The sequence below is a fragment of the Protobothrops mucrosquamatus genome, unplaced genomic scaffold, assembly GCF_001527695.2.
Source record: "Protobothrops mucrosquamatus isolate PMUCROS unplaced genomic scaffold, P.Mucros_1.0 scaffold1068, whole genome shotgun sequence".
NCBI lineage: Eukaryota > Metazoa > Chordata > Lepidosauria > Squamata > Viperidae > Protobothrops > Protobothrops mucrosquamatus.
In genome coordinates this window covers 57,163-77,620 of record NW_015387296.1, presented here as the reverse complement: position 1 = coordinate 77,620, position 20,458 = coordinate 57,163, and the positions used below count along the sequence as shown (strand labels likewise).

The 20,458-nt window shown below is 39.3% G+C and overlaps 1 protein-coding gene across 1 annotated transcript in view; it reads left to right on the top strand.

The window, feature by feature from the left end:
• Positions 1 to 15,910: 15,910 nt before the first annotated feature.
• The window catches only part of NTPCR (nucleoside-triphosphatase, cancer-related), a 10,646-nt gene continuing 6,098 nt past the window's right edge, over positions 15,911 to 20,458 (top strand). Inside the window, exons 1-3 of the mRNA XM_015820109.1 lie at positions 15,911 to 16,014; positions 18,863 to 19,025; positions 19,828 to 19,924. Coding sequence (XP_015675595.1) covers positions 15,981 to 16,014; positions 18,863 to 19,025; positions 19,828 to 19,924 — 294 coding nt within the window. The 5' untranslated portion in view covers positions 15,911 to 15,980. The remainder of the gene's footprint in view (positions 16,015 to 18,862; positions 19,026 to 19,827; positions 19,925 to 20,458) is intronic.

The following is a 20,458-nucleotide window of genomic DNA, read 5'->3' as shown; positions in this document are numbered from 1 at the left end:
GTACTGAACTAAATGAAGCAATAGCTGCATGTGATAAAAGGCAGCTTCCTGTGACTTCTGGAGTCTTCTGAACACAAAGAGTGTGCTCTACCATTTAGCTATTGATGAGGATGAAGATCTACAATGTAGCATCATCCAGACTAGATGTTACAAGGAAAGGATGACAGGAATATATTACAGGTAATCCTCAACTTTCAACCATTTGTTTAGCAACCATTCAAAGTTACGAGATTGAAAAAGCGACTTACATCCAGTTCTCCTATTAACAACTGTCACAGCATCCCCATGGTCAGGTGATCAAAATTCGAGCATTTGGAAATCGGCATGCATTTATGACAGTCACAGCCTCCCGGGGTCATGTGATCATCATTTGCAACCAACCCAGTGGCTTCCAACAAGCAGTCAATGGGGGAAACTGAATTCGCTTAGCAACTGCATGATTCATTTAATGACTGCGGTGATTTGCTTAACAACTATGGCAAAAAGTTATAAAATCAGGCATGACTCGCTTACCAACCGCTTTGCTTAGCAACAAAAATTCTGGTCCCAATTGTGTTCATAAGTTGAAGAATATCTGCAGGCAGTACTTACCACTCTGGTAATTTGTGCTAGTATGCAGAAGGAACTATAGTAAGAAGCCAGTTCTTGGTCTTCTTGTCTTCCCCCCACTTTATTAACATGCAGTCCTCTCAATACCTTTGTGTGTTCTAATGGGATAGATGTTGACCTGGGCCTCTGCTGTTTCACAATCAGAGCTGCGAAACCTTCCTCCCACCAACTCCTGCTACATCCATCCAACAACTCACAGGGAGAGATGATTAGGCTTGCTGTACTCACTTTCCCTTCTGTCTCTCTTTGGTCAACTTCTTTCAGGTACCCTGGCTTGGTGGGAAGCTTTTGCGCTATAGGGCAGCTCTCCTTAGTACCACCAGTTCTTAAATAATTCTAAGTCATCCATCCATCCATCCACCCTGACCTGGAAAAAAAGTTAAAAAGAAAAGGAAGACAAAATGAATAATTGCTTTCTGAAGATGTTGTTCTCAATCATTATTAGCTCAAGGACTAGCTCAGTGTTTCTCAACCCTGACAATTTTAAGGCATGTGGACTTCAACTCCCAGAATTCCACAGCCAGCATTGCTGGCTGTGGAATTCTGGGAGTTGAAGTCCACATGCCTTAAAATTGTCAAGGTTGAGAAACACTGGACTAGCTGGATGGTTAGATCTGTTGACACATCCACCCATCAGAGCATATTCATACACCCCAAATCTCAATTCAGAAGCAAAAACCAAATCTGTAGTACAACTAGCTTGCTGTCCTGCTTATTAAATCCAGGCCTATTGCTGCCAGCTGGGGGAAGGAGGGCAATCCCTTACTTGCTTTCAACAAGCCTGGGAGAAGAAAATACAAATACCAAAAGACAAACACAAAATGGAGGCTACCTCGGCCTCTTACAAACGTCTACCTGTGGAGGAGTTGATTATTCAGCCTTTCCTGGATTTCAGCTGACTGCTTATTATCCCGATCGACAGGTCAGGAAGGTTAAGTCTTTCAGAGTCTGGAATTCATGGAGTGGAGTTTCTCTACAAATAGGCACATTAGTAATGGTGAGGGTGGAATTGTCCTGCATTTAATTACAGTTTTTTATATGTAGTATCTTTCCACATATGTGAATCCTGTGTAAGTATTGTTATTTCTGGAGCATGCCGTTAAAAACAAAAAAGTCAACAAGTATTAAAAAACTTAAAACTGCGGCCAGAGTTGCAGTCTTGTGCAGTTTTCTTTCGATAAAGTGAGCATAGACACCACTGATAATTCAGTACACTTTGTATCTTTATATATCACTGTAAAAAGGATTGTATTCTAAATATTATTATCACTAGCTTATCACTACCTTTTGTGTGTGTGTGTGGGCGCATGTGTGCCTTCAAGTCAGTGTTGACTCCTGGTGATTGCCTGGATTAGTCCTTGCAGTTTTCTTAACAAGATTTCAGAAGTGATCTTGCCTGCTTCTTAGGGCTGATAGTGGGTGACTGGCCCAAGGTCACCCAGCTGACTGTGCCTAAAGTAAGATTAGAACTTGCAGCCTCATGTTTTCTAGCCCACACCAAAGTTACACCAAAGTGGCTCTCATCACTACTTAAAAATATTGAAACTTGAAGCATCTAAGCTTACATGTTATTTCCTGTACCCTTTGGCTATTTAATCTAGCCAAATAGAAAACAATATCATAAAAAGCATACCAAATATATTCTTTCTATTTTGCTACATGGCTTAGGAAATTTGAGATAAATGGAATTCACATGGAGAGTCTATAATTGCCATCTGCTGGACCTATGGCTCACTGCAACTACTGAATATTGCTGCCACTTTGCTTGACAAATCTTTTTGCAGCTCGGCTTCTGAATACTGGGCAGTGCAGCTATATACAAAACAACTTCTGATAGGGGTTTGTTTGTGAAAGGAGAGCATGCACACCAGTCTTTAAGAGGCACAGAATCAGTAGTAAGAAGAAATGAGGTTAGTAAAATTGTTAATAGCTAGAAGGCATCAGGACCAGTATACCGTACCTATAGTGAAGTCACCCTCAGTCTTGAGTGTAGCAAATTCCTTAACAGCTTGACCACTATGAATCCAAAGAGTTAGAGAAAGCATTATGATTAGGAGGAAATGCATTTATTTACTCATTCCTATTTCTTACTTCTTTGTAAACTTTTATGAAACAGGTATAGCATCTAATAGATTAACATATCTTGAAAAAACACTGGAATTAAGGTCTGGAGATGCATGCTTCAAGGACACATTACCTCATCCCAATCTTTCTTTAAAATCACCATGCACTCCAGGAAGGCAGAGGTCAATTTGTGTGGTTTCCTGCAAAGTTGTATTAGATTTAGAGATAAAATAATTTGGCAGAAAAAAGGAAATAATTATAGAGTTCCGAGATCATATAGCGGGTGAAATGGATTTTTGCAGTCCAGCCCTCCTAGTCTGACACTTCAGATTCACCTCATTTCATTATGAATCTGTCAGTACCTTAAGAATTGCAAGAAAGAATTTTCTGAATAGAGTCCTACCAGATGAGGCCATTTCTCAGATATATGAGAAGGGACAACTGGCCTCAACAACTGTGATCTGTCCCCTCTCTCTGCTTTCAGGGGAGGGGGATGAAGTTGTATCTCCTCATTTAAACCTTTTAAATTGTTTAAAATGTTATTTTATTATTGGTTTATGAATTAATCTTATAACTGCTTTTGAGCTTCTTTTTTTTTACATTTCCTTTTTTTACTTTTAATTCTCTTGATTGACCAATAAATAAATCTGCCTTGTTAGCTGGAAAAGAGGACTAGCTCAGAGATATGTAGGCATCAAATTAAATTAAAATAACCAGTGAGCCTGGACTTTGAATCTGAATTGCCTATGGCCAAAGTAGTTTAAAAATGAATGAATCAGCTACATTTACCTCCAACATCACCCCTATCCAGATATCTGAGGCAATTGCAGTACACCTCTAAATAATAAGCTTTTTATTCATCTAGGCCAGGGGTATCAAATTTGCAATGTCACGTGACGTGATGCAACGTATCACGACTTTTTTTCCATTGCCAACAATGGGGTGGGCGCAGTTTCGGCATGACGCATTCGGCCAGCGGGCTGGCAGTTTGACACCCCTGATCTATGCCAAAACTCCACAGTTGTCATAATTCTATATGGCTGAGATTTAGTTTTAGTTTAGCTTCAGACTGAACAATCTTGTTTGTTGCATCATGGGAGGAATTATGTATCCCCCACTCTGTGGCTTCTCACGGATCCTTTTACAATTCATTGAAGCATACTACTCACACAGTTCCCTGGTACCTCCAGAAAGAAAATATTATAACAGATGTCAGCTCATTTTTTTCTCAAGACATGCATTTTTCCTTACCTGCACAATGTGATGGCAAAATTAACATATATCATGGTTTTAACTTATTATAGATCATAGCTGACAGCAGAATGATCAGGCAGAAATCGGAATAGATCCATGGAAAAAGTATTAGGAAAATAATAGTTATATCCATTTTATAAGCAAAAAACATATAAATGCTTCCTCTTATTTTTCTTGGCACAGAACTTACCATTCTGTTTTGTATCATTCTCATATGCTTTCTTTGTGTCTAAAAATTGTCTGCTGTCTTTAATAGCATCAACAATTTATATTATTAGACAAAATGCTTGAAACAGTCACAAACGAATGATTGTATGATTATAAAATGTTGTGGTGTATACATAGTAGTTTCCAATGAAAGTGTAGCTTAAAATCTGTGCATTTCTGCTTGGATTTTAAACTCAAATGCACTGAAATGGAGCCCCTTAATTAGTGAGTAATTTAGTGGATATTTACTGAAAAATGAGAAGATCAGAAATGGGTCAGAATTTTGCTAGCTATAGTTGTAATACATGAATTCTCCATTTCTTAGGAGAGGATAACATTAGGTCAGACCTGGACATTTCATGACCCCTAAGCCATATCTGGCCCTTTGGCTGTCCCTGTCCAACACACACAAGGTCAATCGGAAATTCCAAATCAAATGTAAATAAGTATATCACAGGAGGTGGGAGAAGAAGCTGGGTTGGATCTGGCTCTGCACAGTCACCGTGCAATCCTTTAGTTGGCTGGTGGCTGCTGGAGGGTGAGGAGAGAAAGCACACAGCCTACGCAATGCTTGCCTCCCTCACCTGTAGCAGCTTGAGGAGGCAATGGCAGTGGTCATTAAATGAGGGGACCCAGGTTTGGCCACCAGCTGCTGCCTTGGTCAAAGCATGGCCTTCCTGATGAGTGGACGGAGCATAGCCAGGAGCTAGCACGCAAACAGGAGCATGGCAGCCACAGCAGAAGAGCAGCAGAAGAATATTAAGTAGAATTAAGTTCAGCCTAGTAGTTCGGCCCTCCACAACAGTCCCAGTTTTACGTGTGGCTCCATGGGAATATTAATTGCCCACTCCTGCATTAGGTGATAGCAGGAGAAGCCTGACTCAGCTGCCATATCTACCAGAATTGGCCATCTCTTATTTAATTCTGACATCCCCCCCGAAATTAGTTCAGTATACTCTTTTCCTGCTAATGGATATTTTGTTCAGGATTATTTAGGATGGTTAGTGTTATCGCAAACCCTAGGTCGAATCACACCACTGCGTATGACATGGCCGAAGAAAATCAGATGTAGTCTTGTGATTTTGGCTTCTAATGATGCATCTGGTTTTATATCATTCAGCACCTCTCTGATGGTTACCCCCCTATATGTGTGTGTGTGTGTGTGTGCATATATATATATGTGTGTGTGTGTGCATAAAATTGTGGGTAATGATTTTCCTAGCAAGATACTTTAAAGTAAGAAGAAAGTGGAATGAATCAGATTATGGAAAATCTTTCCATAATTCAAATAATTATAACTTGCTTTGTGTGATACAAAAGGGAATTTTTCTTCCTAACTCCCAAATGAATCTAGAGATAGATTGACCTCATTTTATACACTCCCTCACTCAAGAATAGTCTAGAGAAGACCTTTTCTCTGTCACTAGAGGCTGGAATGGAGAGATGGACCTCTTCCAAACATTTGAAAATGCCTTAAAATGGCTTCTTTAAGAAACTATAAATCAACATTTATCAAGTCTTTCTGAGTTAGAAAAACGATCTGAGCTGAAGCATTTCCCAGAAAATTCCTTGGTGTGCATGTGAATGAGAAAGGCAGATTTGCAACAATTTTGTGTAATAAATGTCTTGTGTATAAAATAAAGTAACAGCTTGTAAAATATCTTGAAAGTATTCAAGCGTCATTGTAAAATATTGCAATTTACTGAGATGCATATTTCTCAGAAAGAGACATGCTCATAATAAGGAACAATAGACAGATCTAAAGGTCTGAAATCTGTTGTCGGGATTTGCTTTGAAGAAAAAAGATCTGAGGTTGAATGAAGAGAGATTGAGAATCAACATGATTTATTGTCTGGTTTTTATTTTTTATTTTTTTCCAGACATGTACTAACAAGGGATTTTCATACTGTTCTGTGTTATCTGTTTTTAGAGTTTTTCTTATTCTAAAAATTGCTCTTAATTGCAGGCAACTAGCATCATTTGATCCAATCTAGCACGATGCTTTTCTTTATACATATACTTCCAAAGAAATTCCATTGAAATATGGCTTGTGGCTGTTTGCGTTGATATGCTGGAATAGCTTTAAGGAAAAGCAGAAAATGTTTAATATCATTTTATATAATTGTTAATTACATTTCAAAATCATGCCTGGGAGAAACTGTATTCAGTTATACGATGGGTGCCACATAGGGCTCCCAGGAGCTAACAGACTTATTAGATTTTTATTCCAACTTCAAATCAAGATGGTGTCCATACCTAGCATTCCCACATCCTTTTTTCTAAATGAGGCTGAAAGTCACCAAGTCAGTTTTCATCTTCATTTTCAAAGGAGGCCTCGAATTCATGGTCTCCTGATTTCTAGTCCAGCATCTTATCCACCACAACAAACTGTCTTTTGGGGATCACAAAGTCATCTCAGCCTACCACCATCCCATCTTACCTCTCCCTTTGGGGATTTCTGGGGTCATGATTTCCCAAATCTGGACATCCCAGTTGCAGAAGTTGGTGGGAAAGTGGGAGAAAGGAATTTATTTTGGAATTTGGAATTTATTCTGAACACTGTTTAAGGTCAGGAATTTGCAGCTGAATTGTTTAATGAATTCATTATAAGCCAATCCCAAATTTTCAAATGTGTTATTCTCTTGCTGACAGAAGAAGAAATATTGAATTCAACCTTTTCCAATATTTTTGCAGTGAGCTTTATACACAGAAGCATTCTTCAACGATGTGGCAGAGAAACAATTTGGGTGGCACAAGTGTAATTAAAACAGAGTCAGCTTAATTAATTGGTATGCTTGCCAGAAGTTAAATTGTTCAGTGTTGTTCTGTCAAAATGACATGTTAATAAGGACATCCGCTGAGCCGTTGACTACTATTAGGCCCATAGCTTACCACTACCTTTACCAGCTCTTAATTTCCAGTTCCACATTTACAGAAAATGTTACTATTGTTTAACTACAGTATGTTGTTATGAGAGATCTTTTGGAGGAAAATGTGACCAGTTAAATTACAAATAAGATGTTCGTTTTCCAGGGGAGTTAATTATAATGTTACATTATAGTTGGATGAAGTGACTTACATACAGTAAACATACCTTCATCTGCTCTCATTCTGTTGCTGCTTTGTTGATTTTTATATGTAACTTGAAGTATAGTTTGAAATAGTTTAGATTTCAGAATCCAGGGCTTTTTTTGTTATAGAACGCCCAGAACGGAGTTCCGGCACCTTTTTGGGATGGAACCTTGTAGGAACCTTGCAAGGCGGGTTGTATAACGTATATGAGTTCCGGCACCTTTTTTTTTTTTTTTTTTTTTTCAAAAAAAGCACTGCAGAAATTTATGAAAACACATTATTTCCTCTCTCATACCTCACTGATTCTTTGATTAGATAATATTAAAGAATTTCCTGAATGGATATCCTTTTGAACCAATTAAACTGTTGAAACCAATATGTAAAAAAAACTGTAGCATGGGATACGTGTAAAAAAACAACAAGGTTATGCTAAAGTACTCGTTCCTTAAATTGTCACAACCCACTCAAAAATTCCTCCATATTTCTTTTATTCACACTTTGCTCCACCAGAAGTTGTCCATGCATTATTTTCTTATTATAATCATTTCTTTTATTCTATTTTCTATTAATCATTTTGTTGGATTTCTATTTTGCCTCTTTGTTCATAAAAAGCACTTCAGGAAGCAAAAATAAGAATAAAACTAAAAACAACGTAAAACATAATTAAGATCAATTTGAAAAAAAAAACTTCAAAACAGTTTGCAATGTTAATAAATAAGGAAATGTAGATATTTGTAGTGAAGGTGAGAATGATTTGTAGAAAAGTATTACATGCTCCTGCCAGGTGTATTGACATCTGTTACACAATATCTCCCCTTTAAATCTAGGGAAAAATATTACAGTTCTGTATGCTGTAACAAATGCAAGAACATATTACTGGACATATAAAGAATTAGAAAACATAGAGTTGGCTGGAGTATTTGCTCCAGAATTATGCCACACACTCATCCTGGTCTGACATGCACATTCTAATCCATCTATCCAGCTGGTCTATATCACACACATGTTGCATACATTCCCCAATGTGATATTGATAGAATCAAGATCACGTGAAGTATTAATACTACTTTACAATGCCTTGGTAAGGCCACACTTGGAATACTGCATCCAGTTTTGGTCACCGCGATGTAAAAAAGATGTTGAGACTCTAGAAAGAGTACAGAGAAGAGCAACAAAGATGATTAGGGGACTGGAGGCTAAAATATATAAGGAACGGTTGCTGGAATTGGGTATGTCTAGTTTAACGAAGAGAAGGACGGGGGGGGGGGGACATGATAGCAATGTTCCAATATCTCAGGGGCTGCCACAAAGAAGAGGGAGTCAAGCTACTTTCCAAAGCGCCTGAAGGCAGGAAAAGAAGCAACGGATGGAAACTAAGGAGAAACTTCCTGACAGTTAGAACAATTAACCAGTGGAACAACCTGCCTCCAGAAGTGATGAATGCTCCAACACTGGATGTTTTAAAGAAGAGAATGGACAGCCATTTGTCCAAAATGGCATAGGATTTCCTGCCTAAGCAGGGGGTTGGACTAGATTACCTTCCAACTTATTATTATTATTATTATTATTATTATTATTATTATTATTATTATTATTATTATTATTATTATTATTATTATTATTATTGTTGTTGCTGCTGTTGTTGCTGTTGTTGTTGTTGTTGTTGTTGTTGTTGTTATTATTATTATTATTATTATTATTATTATTATTATTATTATTATTATTTATGGACACTCCATCATAACACTCTTAGCACACTGGGTTTCTGTCTCCACTCTTCCCAAGCACAGCAAAGGCACAGCAGAGATAGCAGCAGGTAGGTTACCTCTAACTCTGTAGAGCAGGGGTGTCAAACTCGCAAAGTCACGTGATGTGTCGCGACGTATCGCGACTTTTTTTGTCATTGCCGGCAATGGGGAGGGGGTGCGGTTTTGCTATGATGCATCCGGCCCGCAGACTGGCAGTTTGACACCCCTGCTGTAGAGAGAAAGCCTGCTCTGGTGTGAGCATACATGTTGCTCACTTAAAATTTCTATTTTAACATAGGAGCTAATTCTGAGTTCAAGGGGATTTCTCAGCGGAATCCCTTCAGTTTCTGTCCAAATCACTTTGAACAAGCCTGCTGCCAACACTCCTGCCAGCAGTGGGAGCTCTAAAAAGGGGCAACTTCATCTTTCTCTCCAAAAGTCCCTTAAGAAAAATATGAACCCACCAGAACAGACAAGAACAGCTTCATTTTGCTGCTTGCATTCGGAACCAATAACCATACAGCAGACACAGTTACAAGAGAAAATTGCTCATCCATTGGGAATGAATTTCTGCCTTAAGCAATTGTCTTTAAAGGTGCAGTACACTTCAAAATCATAGCACATTGTTAAACAATCCAACTCCCATTCACCCACACATGCCAGATGCTGCCAAACAAGCCTTTTTCTTCTTATTCATTAATATTCTTTTCGGTTGGTCCCTTGTTTTAAAGCTTTTCCTCTTAGTCCCTTTACTTCCTTATGCTGGCTACTTCCTTTTCCTTCTTCTTTTTCTAGCTCTTCCTTTGGCTACTCCTTTCTCTCCCTCTGCCTATTTGAATCAAGTCTGTCTCTATACCAGGGGTCTGCAACCTTAAACACTCAAAGAGCCACTTGGACCCGTTTCTCAGAGAAAAGAAAACACTGGGAGCCGCAAAACTTGTGCACACGCACGCACGAGAGGGGAGGAGCTTGATTGAAGTTTAATTAAAAAGAAATAGAGGTTGCTGTGCATGAGTTCTCTCTCTCTCTCTCTCTCTTCCCTCTCCCTCTTTCCTCTCCCCTTTCTTTCTCCCTCTCTCTCTATATGCTCTCCCTTTCTCTCTCTCCCCTCCCTTTTTCTCTCTTTCCTCTCCCCTTCTTTCTCTCTTCCCTCTCTTTTTCTCTCTTTCTCCCTTTCTTTCCTCTCCCCCTTTTTCTCCCTCTCTCTTTCTCTCTTTCCTCTCTCTCTTTCTCTCCTTCTCCCTCTCTCTTTCTTTCTCCCCCCCCCCCTCTCTCTCTCCGATCTTCTGCTCACCTGGCAAGCTGGCTTCAAGCTGTTCTCCAACAGGCTGGCTCTTTCCTGCCCTTCCTGCTTCCTGCAGAGACGCAGCCAAGGCAATGGCAGAGGAGGCTGGGAGCCACAGAAGGCTCAAAGAGCCGCATGTGGCTCCAGAGCTGCAGGTTGCCGACCTGTGCTCTATGCCAAATGCTTTTTATACCCATTTCCAAATTCTGAGGTTTGTTTCTGTCCTCTCTACTCTTCTGCATAACCTCCCTCTCACTTCCAGAGCCCTAAATTCTGATTTCTTGGCAGGCTTCGTATCTGCTAAGACCCTTTGAGTTTCCAACATCTGAAGAGTTTGTTTCCTCTATTTCAGACTCTTTCCAATTATAGTCCTGTAGGGTCAAGATCCTAAACACTCAAGTTAACTTCATTGTTTCTCACAGCAAATTCTTACCAGTTTGCATCAGTTAATTCTCAATTCTATAACTTTCTGAGGTAACAAATATTGCTAATGCCATTTAAGACATATTCGTTCTTCCTTATTTTTTCCTCTTTTCAGAGGTGAATTGTGCATCCTAGACCTTTCCAGCTAATATGTTCGATCTTTGGGTATTTGAGCATGTATGAAGGAAAGAATATACTTATGGGCAGGAATGCTTTAAAAAAAGAAGAATGTATTGGATGTTAATATTTAATTATACTATTTCTTTTAAAAAGCCCTCACAATGCTTTTAGAAAATATTAAAAATTCAGATTGTCATCTGGATATGTAAAAGCTCCAGGTAGGTCTGTATATAATAAAATAATGGTTTAGAAACATTGCTTCCTTTTGCCCTTCAGTTTTAAGTATCTCTAGACTGTGAGCTTTAGTTTATAAATAACTTTTCTTTCATTGTTAATGACTGAAACCAATTGAAGGCAGAGGGAACACAACAACACTATTGTTTTTTGCTCTCCTTCCTATCTTAGTTCAACATTCATATGTATCAAATGACCTCTTTTCTCAGTCACTGATCTGGAAACTGGCCTTTAACTGATTTCCTTTATTTAAGCTAACCATTTAGAAATTCATCCAGAATTTAAAACACTTAATAGGAGGCATAAAATTCCTTTTCCTTGATAATTTGCTAGAATGAACTGATGTGCTATACCTCAACTTTCAAACAAAACATTAAAATATTGTATCTTCAACTGAAGAAGACTTTATACAAATGCAATTTGAGTTTTAAAAACTCTATCAGTAATAGATTGACTACTATTGCCAAAGGAGCTTTTGGCACAATTAGTAATTACAAGGAATTATTCTGAAGAATACTCTTATTGAGCTGATTTAAGGGGAACCCAAGGTCAGCTCTCTGGTATTGTCCACATTTTTCTCCTGTTTTTTGTACTGCAAAAGAAATTGCTAAGGAGAAAAAATAAAACAAAACAAAAATAGCTGCATAATACATTTAATCAGTAGTATAAAAGAGCCATCCATTTAAAAGCACCCAAGCTTCTGCAGTTTTTCTTTAGAGCATCTTTTATTCTCATCATCCTTCCAAATTTTGGGGAACATCAGTTTGAATACTCCTGAAATGAGTCAGACTGTTATTGGAGAACAATTTAATTCACATCAAATTTAATTCACATCACATGTGCTATGTACGGAGCCCTTCGATGTCATTGTTCGCCCAATAATTAATCTGTAAGCCTTCCTATGTAAAGGACCCAAATATTTTAAAAACAACCAGATCCAAGCCATTATTGGAAGAAGGGACTACCTCCACTTCAATTCCCCCCTCCACTTACTTTCCTTCCTTCACTGCCCATTTGGCAGTTTGCCTACCCACCAGCTGCTGCCGTACCTGCTATTCCACATACCACTATTGGATGGGTCCTTCTATAATGCCAGGGTAGTTGGGTCCTTCTTTCATAAAGGGAAATCCTTGCTGTTGTGCAAAAGAAGGAGCATGAAGGGAGGTCCTGATCCTCTAGCTCTCATTCCCTGGCCTGTGGGATATTTCCATAGCACTCCTTGCTATAGCTGGGAGGGTGGCAGGCGAAGATGACAAAGGGCAGTTGGGCTGGTGGAGGGCAGTGGAGGGGGGGTGTAACGTTGTAAATGTTCACATGACCACGCGGGTCCTGTGACAACCAGAACTTCAAGAACTAATTATAAGTCCCTTCAGCACAGTTGTAATTTCGAAGGTGGCTAAACAAATGGTTGTTAAGCAAGGACTACCTGTATTCAGAATAAATTCAGTATAAATGTGTTATGGTGGAATGTGCATCAACAGGAACAATGGGAAAGAGTTTTGGCAGCACGGAATTTTGCCAGAGAGAGGCCCAGATTAAGAGACTATATAGTCAGGAATTGGAGAGAGGAAGAGGTTCAATATCCTGAGATATTCTAGAACAGAGGTCCCCAACCCTGGTCCGTGGTCGGGTACTGGGCTGTGACATGCCAGCAACCAGTTCGCACAAACAAGCAAAGCCCCATCCATGGGATGCAGGCAGCAGACAAAACCACACACTCTGGTCCGCGGAAAAACCTTTCTCCATTGAACCGGTCCCTGGTGCCCAAAAGGTTGGGGACCTCTGCCCTAGAATATCTCAGGATATATCTAGTAGGGTTCGGTGTTACAGCTTTAGTATGGCAAGATTCTGTTCATTATGTGTACGCAAATAAGGGATTAAACTGCACTGGATTTCACTATGTCACCTCAGAGTTTAGGCTTGACATGTATTATAATTAAATATATTCCACTGATCATACGAGTTTTAATTTTCTATCATTTGAACTTGCATAAAACTAAAACAGTTTGAAAAGAAGTTGCCCGCTTTATTTAGATGATACATGAAGATGCCAAGCAAACATAATTTTGGTAGAGGCATTCTCTCAAGTAGAAAAAGACTGTTTTTTCACTACTTTTAAGATGGTGCTTCATAACTGCTAGACCTGCAGTGCTTTGATTTCAGAGACAAAATGGTATTCAGAATTTGCAGCAGCACCTGCCTGCAACTTCTCAAACCAAATCTGTTTTTTCTCAAGATTATGCACAGCCATACAATTTCAGGGAAGGATGCAACAAGAGTTGCAGACAGGGGCTATTTTGCATCTTCACATGCTTTAAAATAAATCATCACTTTCTCTTCAAGTCTGAAGGTCTGCAGAGCCCTGCCGTCAAGTTTCTGCTGCTGTTTTAAATTATAATTCTTTTTAATCAATTAAAACATGAACAATGGTCATATCAATATTTATTTCTGTACTTCATTGTTAATACATCTAAAATATCAATATTATCTATTTATCATGGATTCAGGTAAATCTTCTGAATAAAGTGGGGAGGAGTGTTGCAAGGAATACTTGTTTTGACTATTTGAATCAACTTTCTTCTTTTTGTAGATCAGCAGTTCTCAGAGAGTAGTTTGGGGATTCCAAGATACTTTTTTTTTGTATATTTTACTGATTTTTTTTTTAGAATGACAATTTTTAGTGCTTAGTAAACGACATGTTGTCTGGGTCCATATATTTAACAACAGTGAATAGTAGTTAATTTCTATACTTTCATAATCAACATATTAACTAGAAATACTTTTCCTTGGTCCTCTGTTCTTCCAATAGGTTCTCCTTTTACCAACATTAAGCAAATATAGTTCTTAATACTTTCAATACATACAGATTTAAATATAAACATTTTTCTAATATTTAACAATAACACCAGTATGTAATGTCTTTTCCACTCAGCTTATTTTACAGTTGCATTTGCAAAAAATCATCGTATGGAAAGTACTATAGGTCCTGTTTTCAGAACTCTTATTTAAGCTTAGTTTCCCCTCAGTAGTCAAAACATTTGTCAGTTATAGTTTTCTCAAAACTGATTACATTTCAAATTTCAAAATATTTCATGTTTAAATCATCCCAATATTTTTACATTTCCCATATCATAAAAAAGAAAGAAAAAAATACTGTATTACTTATAGATCACATTTCTCTTACTGTAAAACTCCTTCATTTCCAAGATTTAACTATTCTTTTAACCATATTTAGACAAATGTTTGGTCATATGATATTCCATCTGGTATGTCAAGTCATCTCTCTTAAATATAGTTGTCGCCTGTTCTTATTTAAGCTTAGGTTCCCTTCAATATTCAGAACATTTCTTATCAGTTATAATTTTCTCCAAGTTGATTACAATTGAATATCCAAAACATTTCATTCATTTCAGGGGTAGTCAACCTTGACTCTTTTATGACTCATGGATTTCAACTCCCAGAATTCCTGAGCCAGCTAAGCTGGCTCAGGAATTCTGGGGATTGAAGTCCACGAGTCATAAAAGAGGCAAGGTTGACTACCCCTGATTTAAATCATCTCGTTATTTTTACATTTCCCATATCATAAACAATACTATACTACTTATAAATCACATCTCTCTTACTATAGAACCCAGTAACAAGGTTGTGAAGTGAATTTGACTTCCCCATCGACTTTGCCTGTCAGAAGGTTGCAAAAGGGGATCACACGACCCGGGGACACTGTAACCCGCATAAATACGAGTCAGTTGCCAAGCGGCTGAATTTTGATCATGTGCCCATGGGGGGGGGAAATGCAGAAAGGGTCATAAGTGTGAAAAACGGTGCTAAGTCACTTTCTTTCAGTGCCTTTGTAACTTCGAACGGTCACTAAAAGAACTGTTGTAAGTCGAGGACTACTTTGTACTCCATTCGGAGCAGGGACCCCCGACTCAAAACGGCCTTGCGTGGCCCGCAGAACTCTGCGCTGAAGTCAGTCCCAACCGAATTTATTCCCTGGAGGAAGCGTGCAGGGCGCTTCGTCCTCCAGATCAGGGCTTTTCAACCAGTGGTACGGGTACCACCTGTGATACATTGGCACCTGGCAGGTGGTACGCGAACATCCTAGAAAAGTAGTGGGGGAGGGGAATGAGCTGAACTGGTGGTAGCACCGCACAAGCCTAAGTGAATGATAGCTGGAGCTGCAGGGCTGTCAGGGCTCAGCGGAAGCACCAGGATCAGCGCCAGGCTCTAGCTGGAGCTCGGCGCTGATCCTGGTGCTTCTGCTAAGCCCAGACGAAGCGCCGATCAGCTGGAATGTTGCAGCATCTCCAGGGTCTTGTGATTTACATTCAGATGCTTGGCAACTGATTCATATTTATGATGGTCACAGTGTCCCAAGGACATGTGAAGTGACCAAAACCTGCTGCAATCACCCAGCAGACGGGGGGAATAAAAACCAAACACCCCCTCACCCAACCCCCGCTGCCAATCCTCAACAGAAATGCTCACAACAATGGAAACCTCAGACAGGAGGAAGAGCGCGGCCAGGTGGGCAAGCAAGTGTCTTGCTCGGTTATGGCTTGGGGGGCACTTTTTCAGTGCCATTGTAACTTCAAACAGTCACTAAGCGAACTGTTGTAAGTTGAGGACTACCTGTACTTTATCACTTTTTTCCTTTTTTGGAAAGTTTTTGACATCTTGCTAGGCGACTGGTGGTACTCGGATACTGCCATATCCTAAAAGTGGTACAATGGGTGAAAAGGTTGAAAAGCCCTGCTTCCAGATCTCTGAAAAACGGCTCTCAACGAAGCGAGAAAGGGTTGCAAAACGAAAAAGCAAGGAAGGTTGGCCCACAATAAAACAAGCCAGCTGCACCACGGCTTTTTTCTTCTCCGCCCCCAAGCGGCTGGAGGAAGAGGGGAGAAAAAAAAAAAAAGGCCCAGGGCCGCTAGCTTTTCCCCCGCCCCGCGCAGGGCTCTCTGAACATGGCCACGCACGTTTTCCTCACGGGACCCCCAGGTAACTCCTCTCTCTCTCCGCCTAGCGAGAACGCAGGGAAGAGCGGGCAAGGTCACGGCCCCCAGCGAGGAAGAGCTAGCGGGAGGAGCTGGGAAGAGAACGAGGCCTTCCCGGCCGGCCGGGAAATCGGGCTTTGCTTCGGCACGCGGCCGGCGGTAGTCCCGTGCAGGAGCAAGGCGGGGAAGAGCCGGCAAAGCACATTTGCAGATTCTACCTCGCTTTCGCAACGCCTTATTTCCGGCTGTGGGTGGGTGGGTGGAGAGAAAGAGAGAGGTTTTCTTCCGAGTAAATTACGTTTCGGGGGGATCAGTTTGTCCTTTTGCATTCAGTAGGCTTTGCTCCCGACCCGGTACAATTGCGAGCCGCACCAGTTCCGAGCTCCTTTTGCAGATCAGACCGCGGAGTTGCGCCCAACTTATGCTCCCCCCGATGGAAACACAGTGGGGCTTATTTTTGGAATGGAAGATATTTACAGGGCGGGGCCCACAGCGCGGTTTCTTATTAGTTGTTTGCCTGGAATAGATCCCTGGAATAGATTCCTGAAAGTGTTAAAATTGTAAACTATTGTAAACTATAGAAACAGTCGTCTAGACCAGGGGTAGGCAACCTCGGCTCTTTTATGACTCATGGACTTCAATTCCCAGAATTCCTGAGCCAGCTTAGCTGGCTCAGGAATTCTGGGAGTTGAAGTCCATGAGTCATAAAAGAGCCGAGGTTGCCTACCCCTGGTCTAGACTCTAGATATATTGATAGGATTATACAGGATGACAGCAGTTTGGTTTTGGTTGAAGTGGAGATTATATTAATAAGTACAAGCTTTTATGGGGTAGTGTTCTGTAGGAAGTGGAAATTGAAACGAAATCCCTCCTTAATTACCTTTAGAGAGGGTCTTAACAGAGATAGCAGCCACAAAATTCTCCAGCAGATGTTGCATTTCTGTTGATGGCCTTCAGAAATTGAGGCATGGGAATGCCTGGCCAAAATGGCAGTGGATTTCTCTTCAGTATGTTGTAACTCAGTTCATTGCTTGCAGAGAGGTTCAAATCTGATAATGGGTCTCCTGTTCCCAGTATTAACTACACACCCTTTATTGTTGCAAAGGAGGAATGCTCCTTTCCCCTCCAATACTATAATATCTTCCACCTTCTTATGTATGTATTTAATATTTTCATGTGCAAATTCCTATTGTTGAGTATCTTGTAATCTGGAACAAGTATATTTTGACACAGTGTTAGACTACAGTTAAGGAGGGTTCTATTCAAATCCATCTTTACTAGAAGAGTTTGGACTAGCTATTCTTCCTCACCATCTACTTCACAAGGTTATGCACCAATGAAATATAGAGGGAGGGTCCCTTTGTATTTATCCTTGCTTTGAGGTCCTGGAAAAAGGTAGGATTAAAAAAAAACAGGAAAGGAATAAATCAGGATACATTTGTGAATAAACAGGGAAAGATAATATAATTATTCCAATTACACATATTTGCTTGGCTCCTATAAACTAGGGGCTTGGCATCTTCAAGACACATTGTACCTGCAGAGTCTCAAATTTGAACTCTGCTCTAACGATTCTGCCTATTTTTTTCCTTGGAAAAAACAAGGGGTGAGAATGGCATTTGCTGTACAGCAAACACAACTGCTGTTCTCCATAGAGTTGCAGAGGAAAAGTGCTTTTCTCTTGAGTTGACAAGTTCACTCCCACTTCACATTCCTGCATGGACAAGTTACTATCTGGAAGCTGAGGTTCTTTTTAAGTCTGCTGCCTGGTATTGTCTGGTACACTGTGGCTGATAAAGAATCAAATCAAGTCTGGTCTTCTGAGTAGAGTAAGGGATTAAGATAAAGGGACTAAGAAGGGTCTTATATTTCCCTGAAAAAGGAGCATTTTGGAGAGGGATTTAGAGGGAACAAAGAACAAGGCCCATGGAGATATTTTGTGGACCAATCCGGTAATAAGAACTAAAGTTTTCAGATCTGGCCTGCAAGATGTCAACAAAAAGATACCAAAAACTCCAGTTCTTCACTGCAATCAACTGGTCATCTGGAGTTTTACCCAGCAGATCTGGTAGCCAATTAATACTACTTATGGAAAATTAGTGGAGGCATTCCATAGAGACTTGAGAGTTGTAGAACATCATGAACAAGATCACAGTATTGGAAGTTTTGAGATTTATGTGATTACTTAATGTCTGTAGGCTTTGGGGTAAGAGCAAGCTGTTTGTTTAAGATCAGGAGACGTTATGAAACTAGCAAAAGGAGTGGTAGAATTTAATAAAAATGAGGTAAATAATTTTGAGAGAAGAAAACCAGTTAGATCCTCTACTCTATGACTGCCTCTATATGATATATCTGATCCCTTTCTCTGATAAATCATTCACCTCCATGGATGAAAGCACACAAGTCGGGATAATTGAGTAATATTGCCTTTTTCTAGTTGGTGGCTTTCATTTCTTTTCCCACTAACTAAAGAGAAGGAATGTTTGTAGAGAGTCAATTTTTGCAGTGTTTGTACTTCAAATGGAGAAAAGTTTGATTAACTACCCCAATAAGCTGTTTGGACAATAGTTCAAAGATCTTAAGGATTATAATCAACCCACTTATCATTAAGAAATTGGGTCAGGTGGCCCAATTTTCTTGTTCACATGTCATACTGCCCCCAACACATTTAACTGTGTTATGTGAATGGGGTGTGTATTTTTGGCATTAGGAGAGCAAACGATTTACAGTATGAATGCCCACACTGTATTAGCCAGGTAGAAAAAAGGAGTCAAACAGTCCTAAAATAATATTTGCTTTGTTTTATATAAATACTATTTAAAGTGAGGCTAAACAAGATGATTTTGCTGTAGGAATTGGAAAAACAACATTGATACGGAAAGCTGCTGAAATTTTGAAATCATCTGGTATCCCCATTGATGGATTTTACACAGAGGAAGTGAGAGAAGGTGGCCGGAGAACAGGGTTTGATGTTGTCACTCTGAATGGAAAAAGAGGAATTTTATCCAGAGTTGGGTAATGAACTTTTAAAATATATTTTCTGGCACTATTAAAAAAAAACAATCAGTGGAATGCTCCTGTAAGATCATTATGGTTCACAAGCACGAAGAGCAGAAATTTCTGAAATGGCAGAACTTGCCAAGGCAAGTTGGTCTTAATTGGTAAGAATTAGCCCATAAATCAATACTGTAAGCCAGGGGTCTTCCAACTTGGCCCTTTTGTGACTTGTGGACTTCAACTCCCAGAATTCCTCAGCCGGGAATGCCTGGCTAAGGAATTCTGGGAGTTGAAGTCCACAAGTCATAAAAGGGCCAAGTTGGAAGATCCCTGCTGTAAGCTTTTGTGAAAGCAGGAGGGACATGTTTAGCACCACCCCATAATAATGTGCAATGCTGATGGCTGAAGAAATTAGCAAAATAATCTCAATTAAAAATTATGCTATATTTTTAGAACATTTGAAAGGACAGTGGGCAGTCTCCACTCTGGTCTGTCACCTCAAGGCCATTATGTCTCTGAATACCATTTGCTCCTTCAAACTGCTTTTTGTGGCTCTTTTTTATGTTTTATTTATTACATAGATTGGGATGCTAGCAGTCATCTGGAGTACTTAAGAAAGGTGAGGAAACATTAGAAGGAAAAGAGGCTTGGCAAGAAGGCTCTAATACTAACATAATTAAAACCACATATGTAAACATATCCCATGTTGTTTTATTATGTATTTTTCCCCTGAAGATCATTACTGTGTGTTGAAACATATAAGACTTTTGATTGGCTACAGTTAGGTAAATATTTGGCTATATGTATTTTCTTTATGTAGCTCTGGTCATTCAGCAGCAAGGCATGAATATCGTGTTGGCCAATATGTTGTAGATCTAGCTTCGTTTGAGCAGTTGGCTCTTCCTTTGTTGAGAAACGTAAGTTACATAGTAGAACTATGTTTTTTTTTTAAATAATGTATGCGTTTTCATAAAAATGCATAGGCTGTATTTTATGGTGCTTTAAATGTGCATATAAAAAGTGGGGGTTCTCAAAATACTGTGATCATGCTTATTCTTTAAATAGCATATTGTATCTTGTAAGTGTTCATTTCACACATTTGTGGAAGTTTATTCACTGACGGAAGAATTTTGTGATCATGAATTTAAAGACTTGCAAATAAACATGTTTATTTCTTTGTATCTCTCATGGTAATGCAAGAGACATAGCAAGGTAGACTCATAAGTAAGATACATTACAAAAAACAAGTGCCAATATGGTCCTCCGCTGGCCCTTAGCAGCTGATGTTTCCAATGTAGATTTACAAATATTATTTGTCAATAGTATTTCAGCTATATAGTTTATTGTCTTATCATAGATAATAATAATAATAATAATAATAATAATAATAATAATAATAATAATAATAATAATAATAATAATAATAATAATAATAATAATAATAATAATAA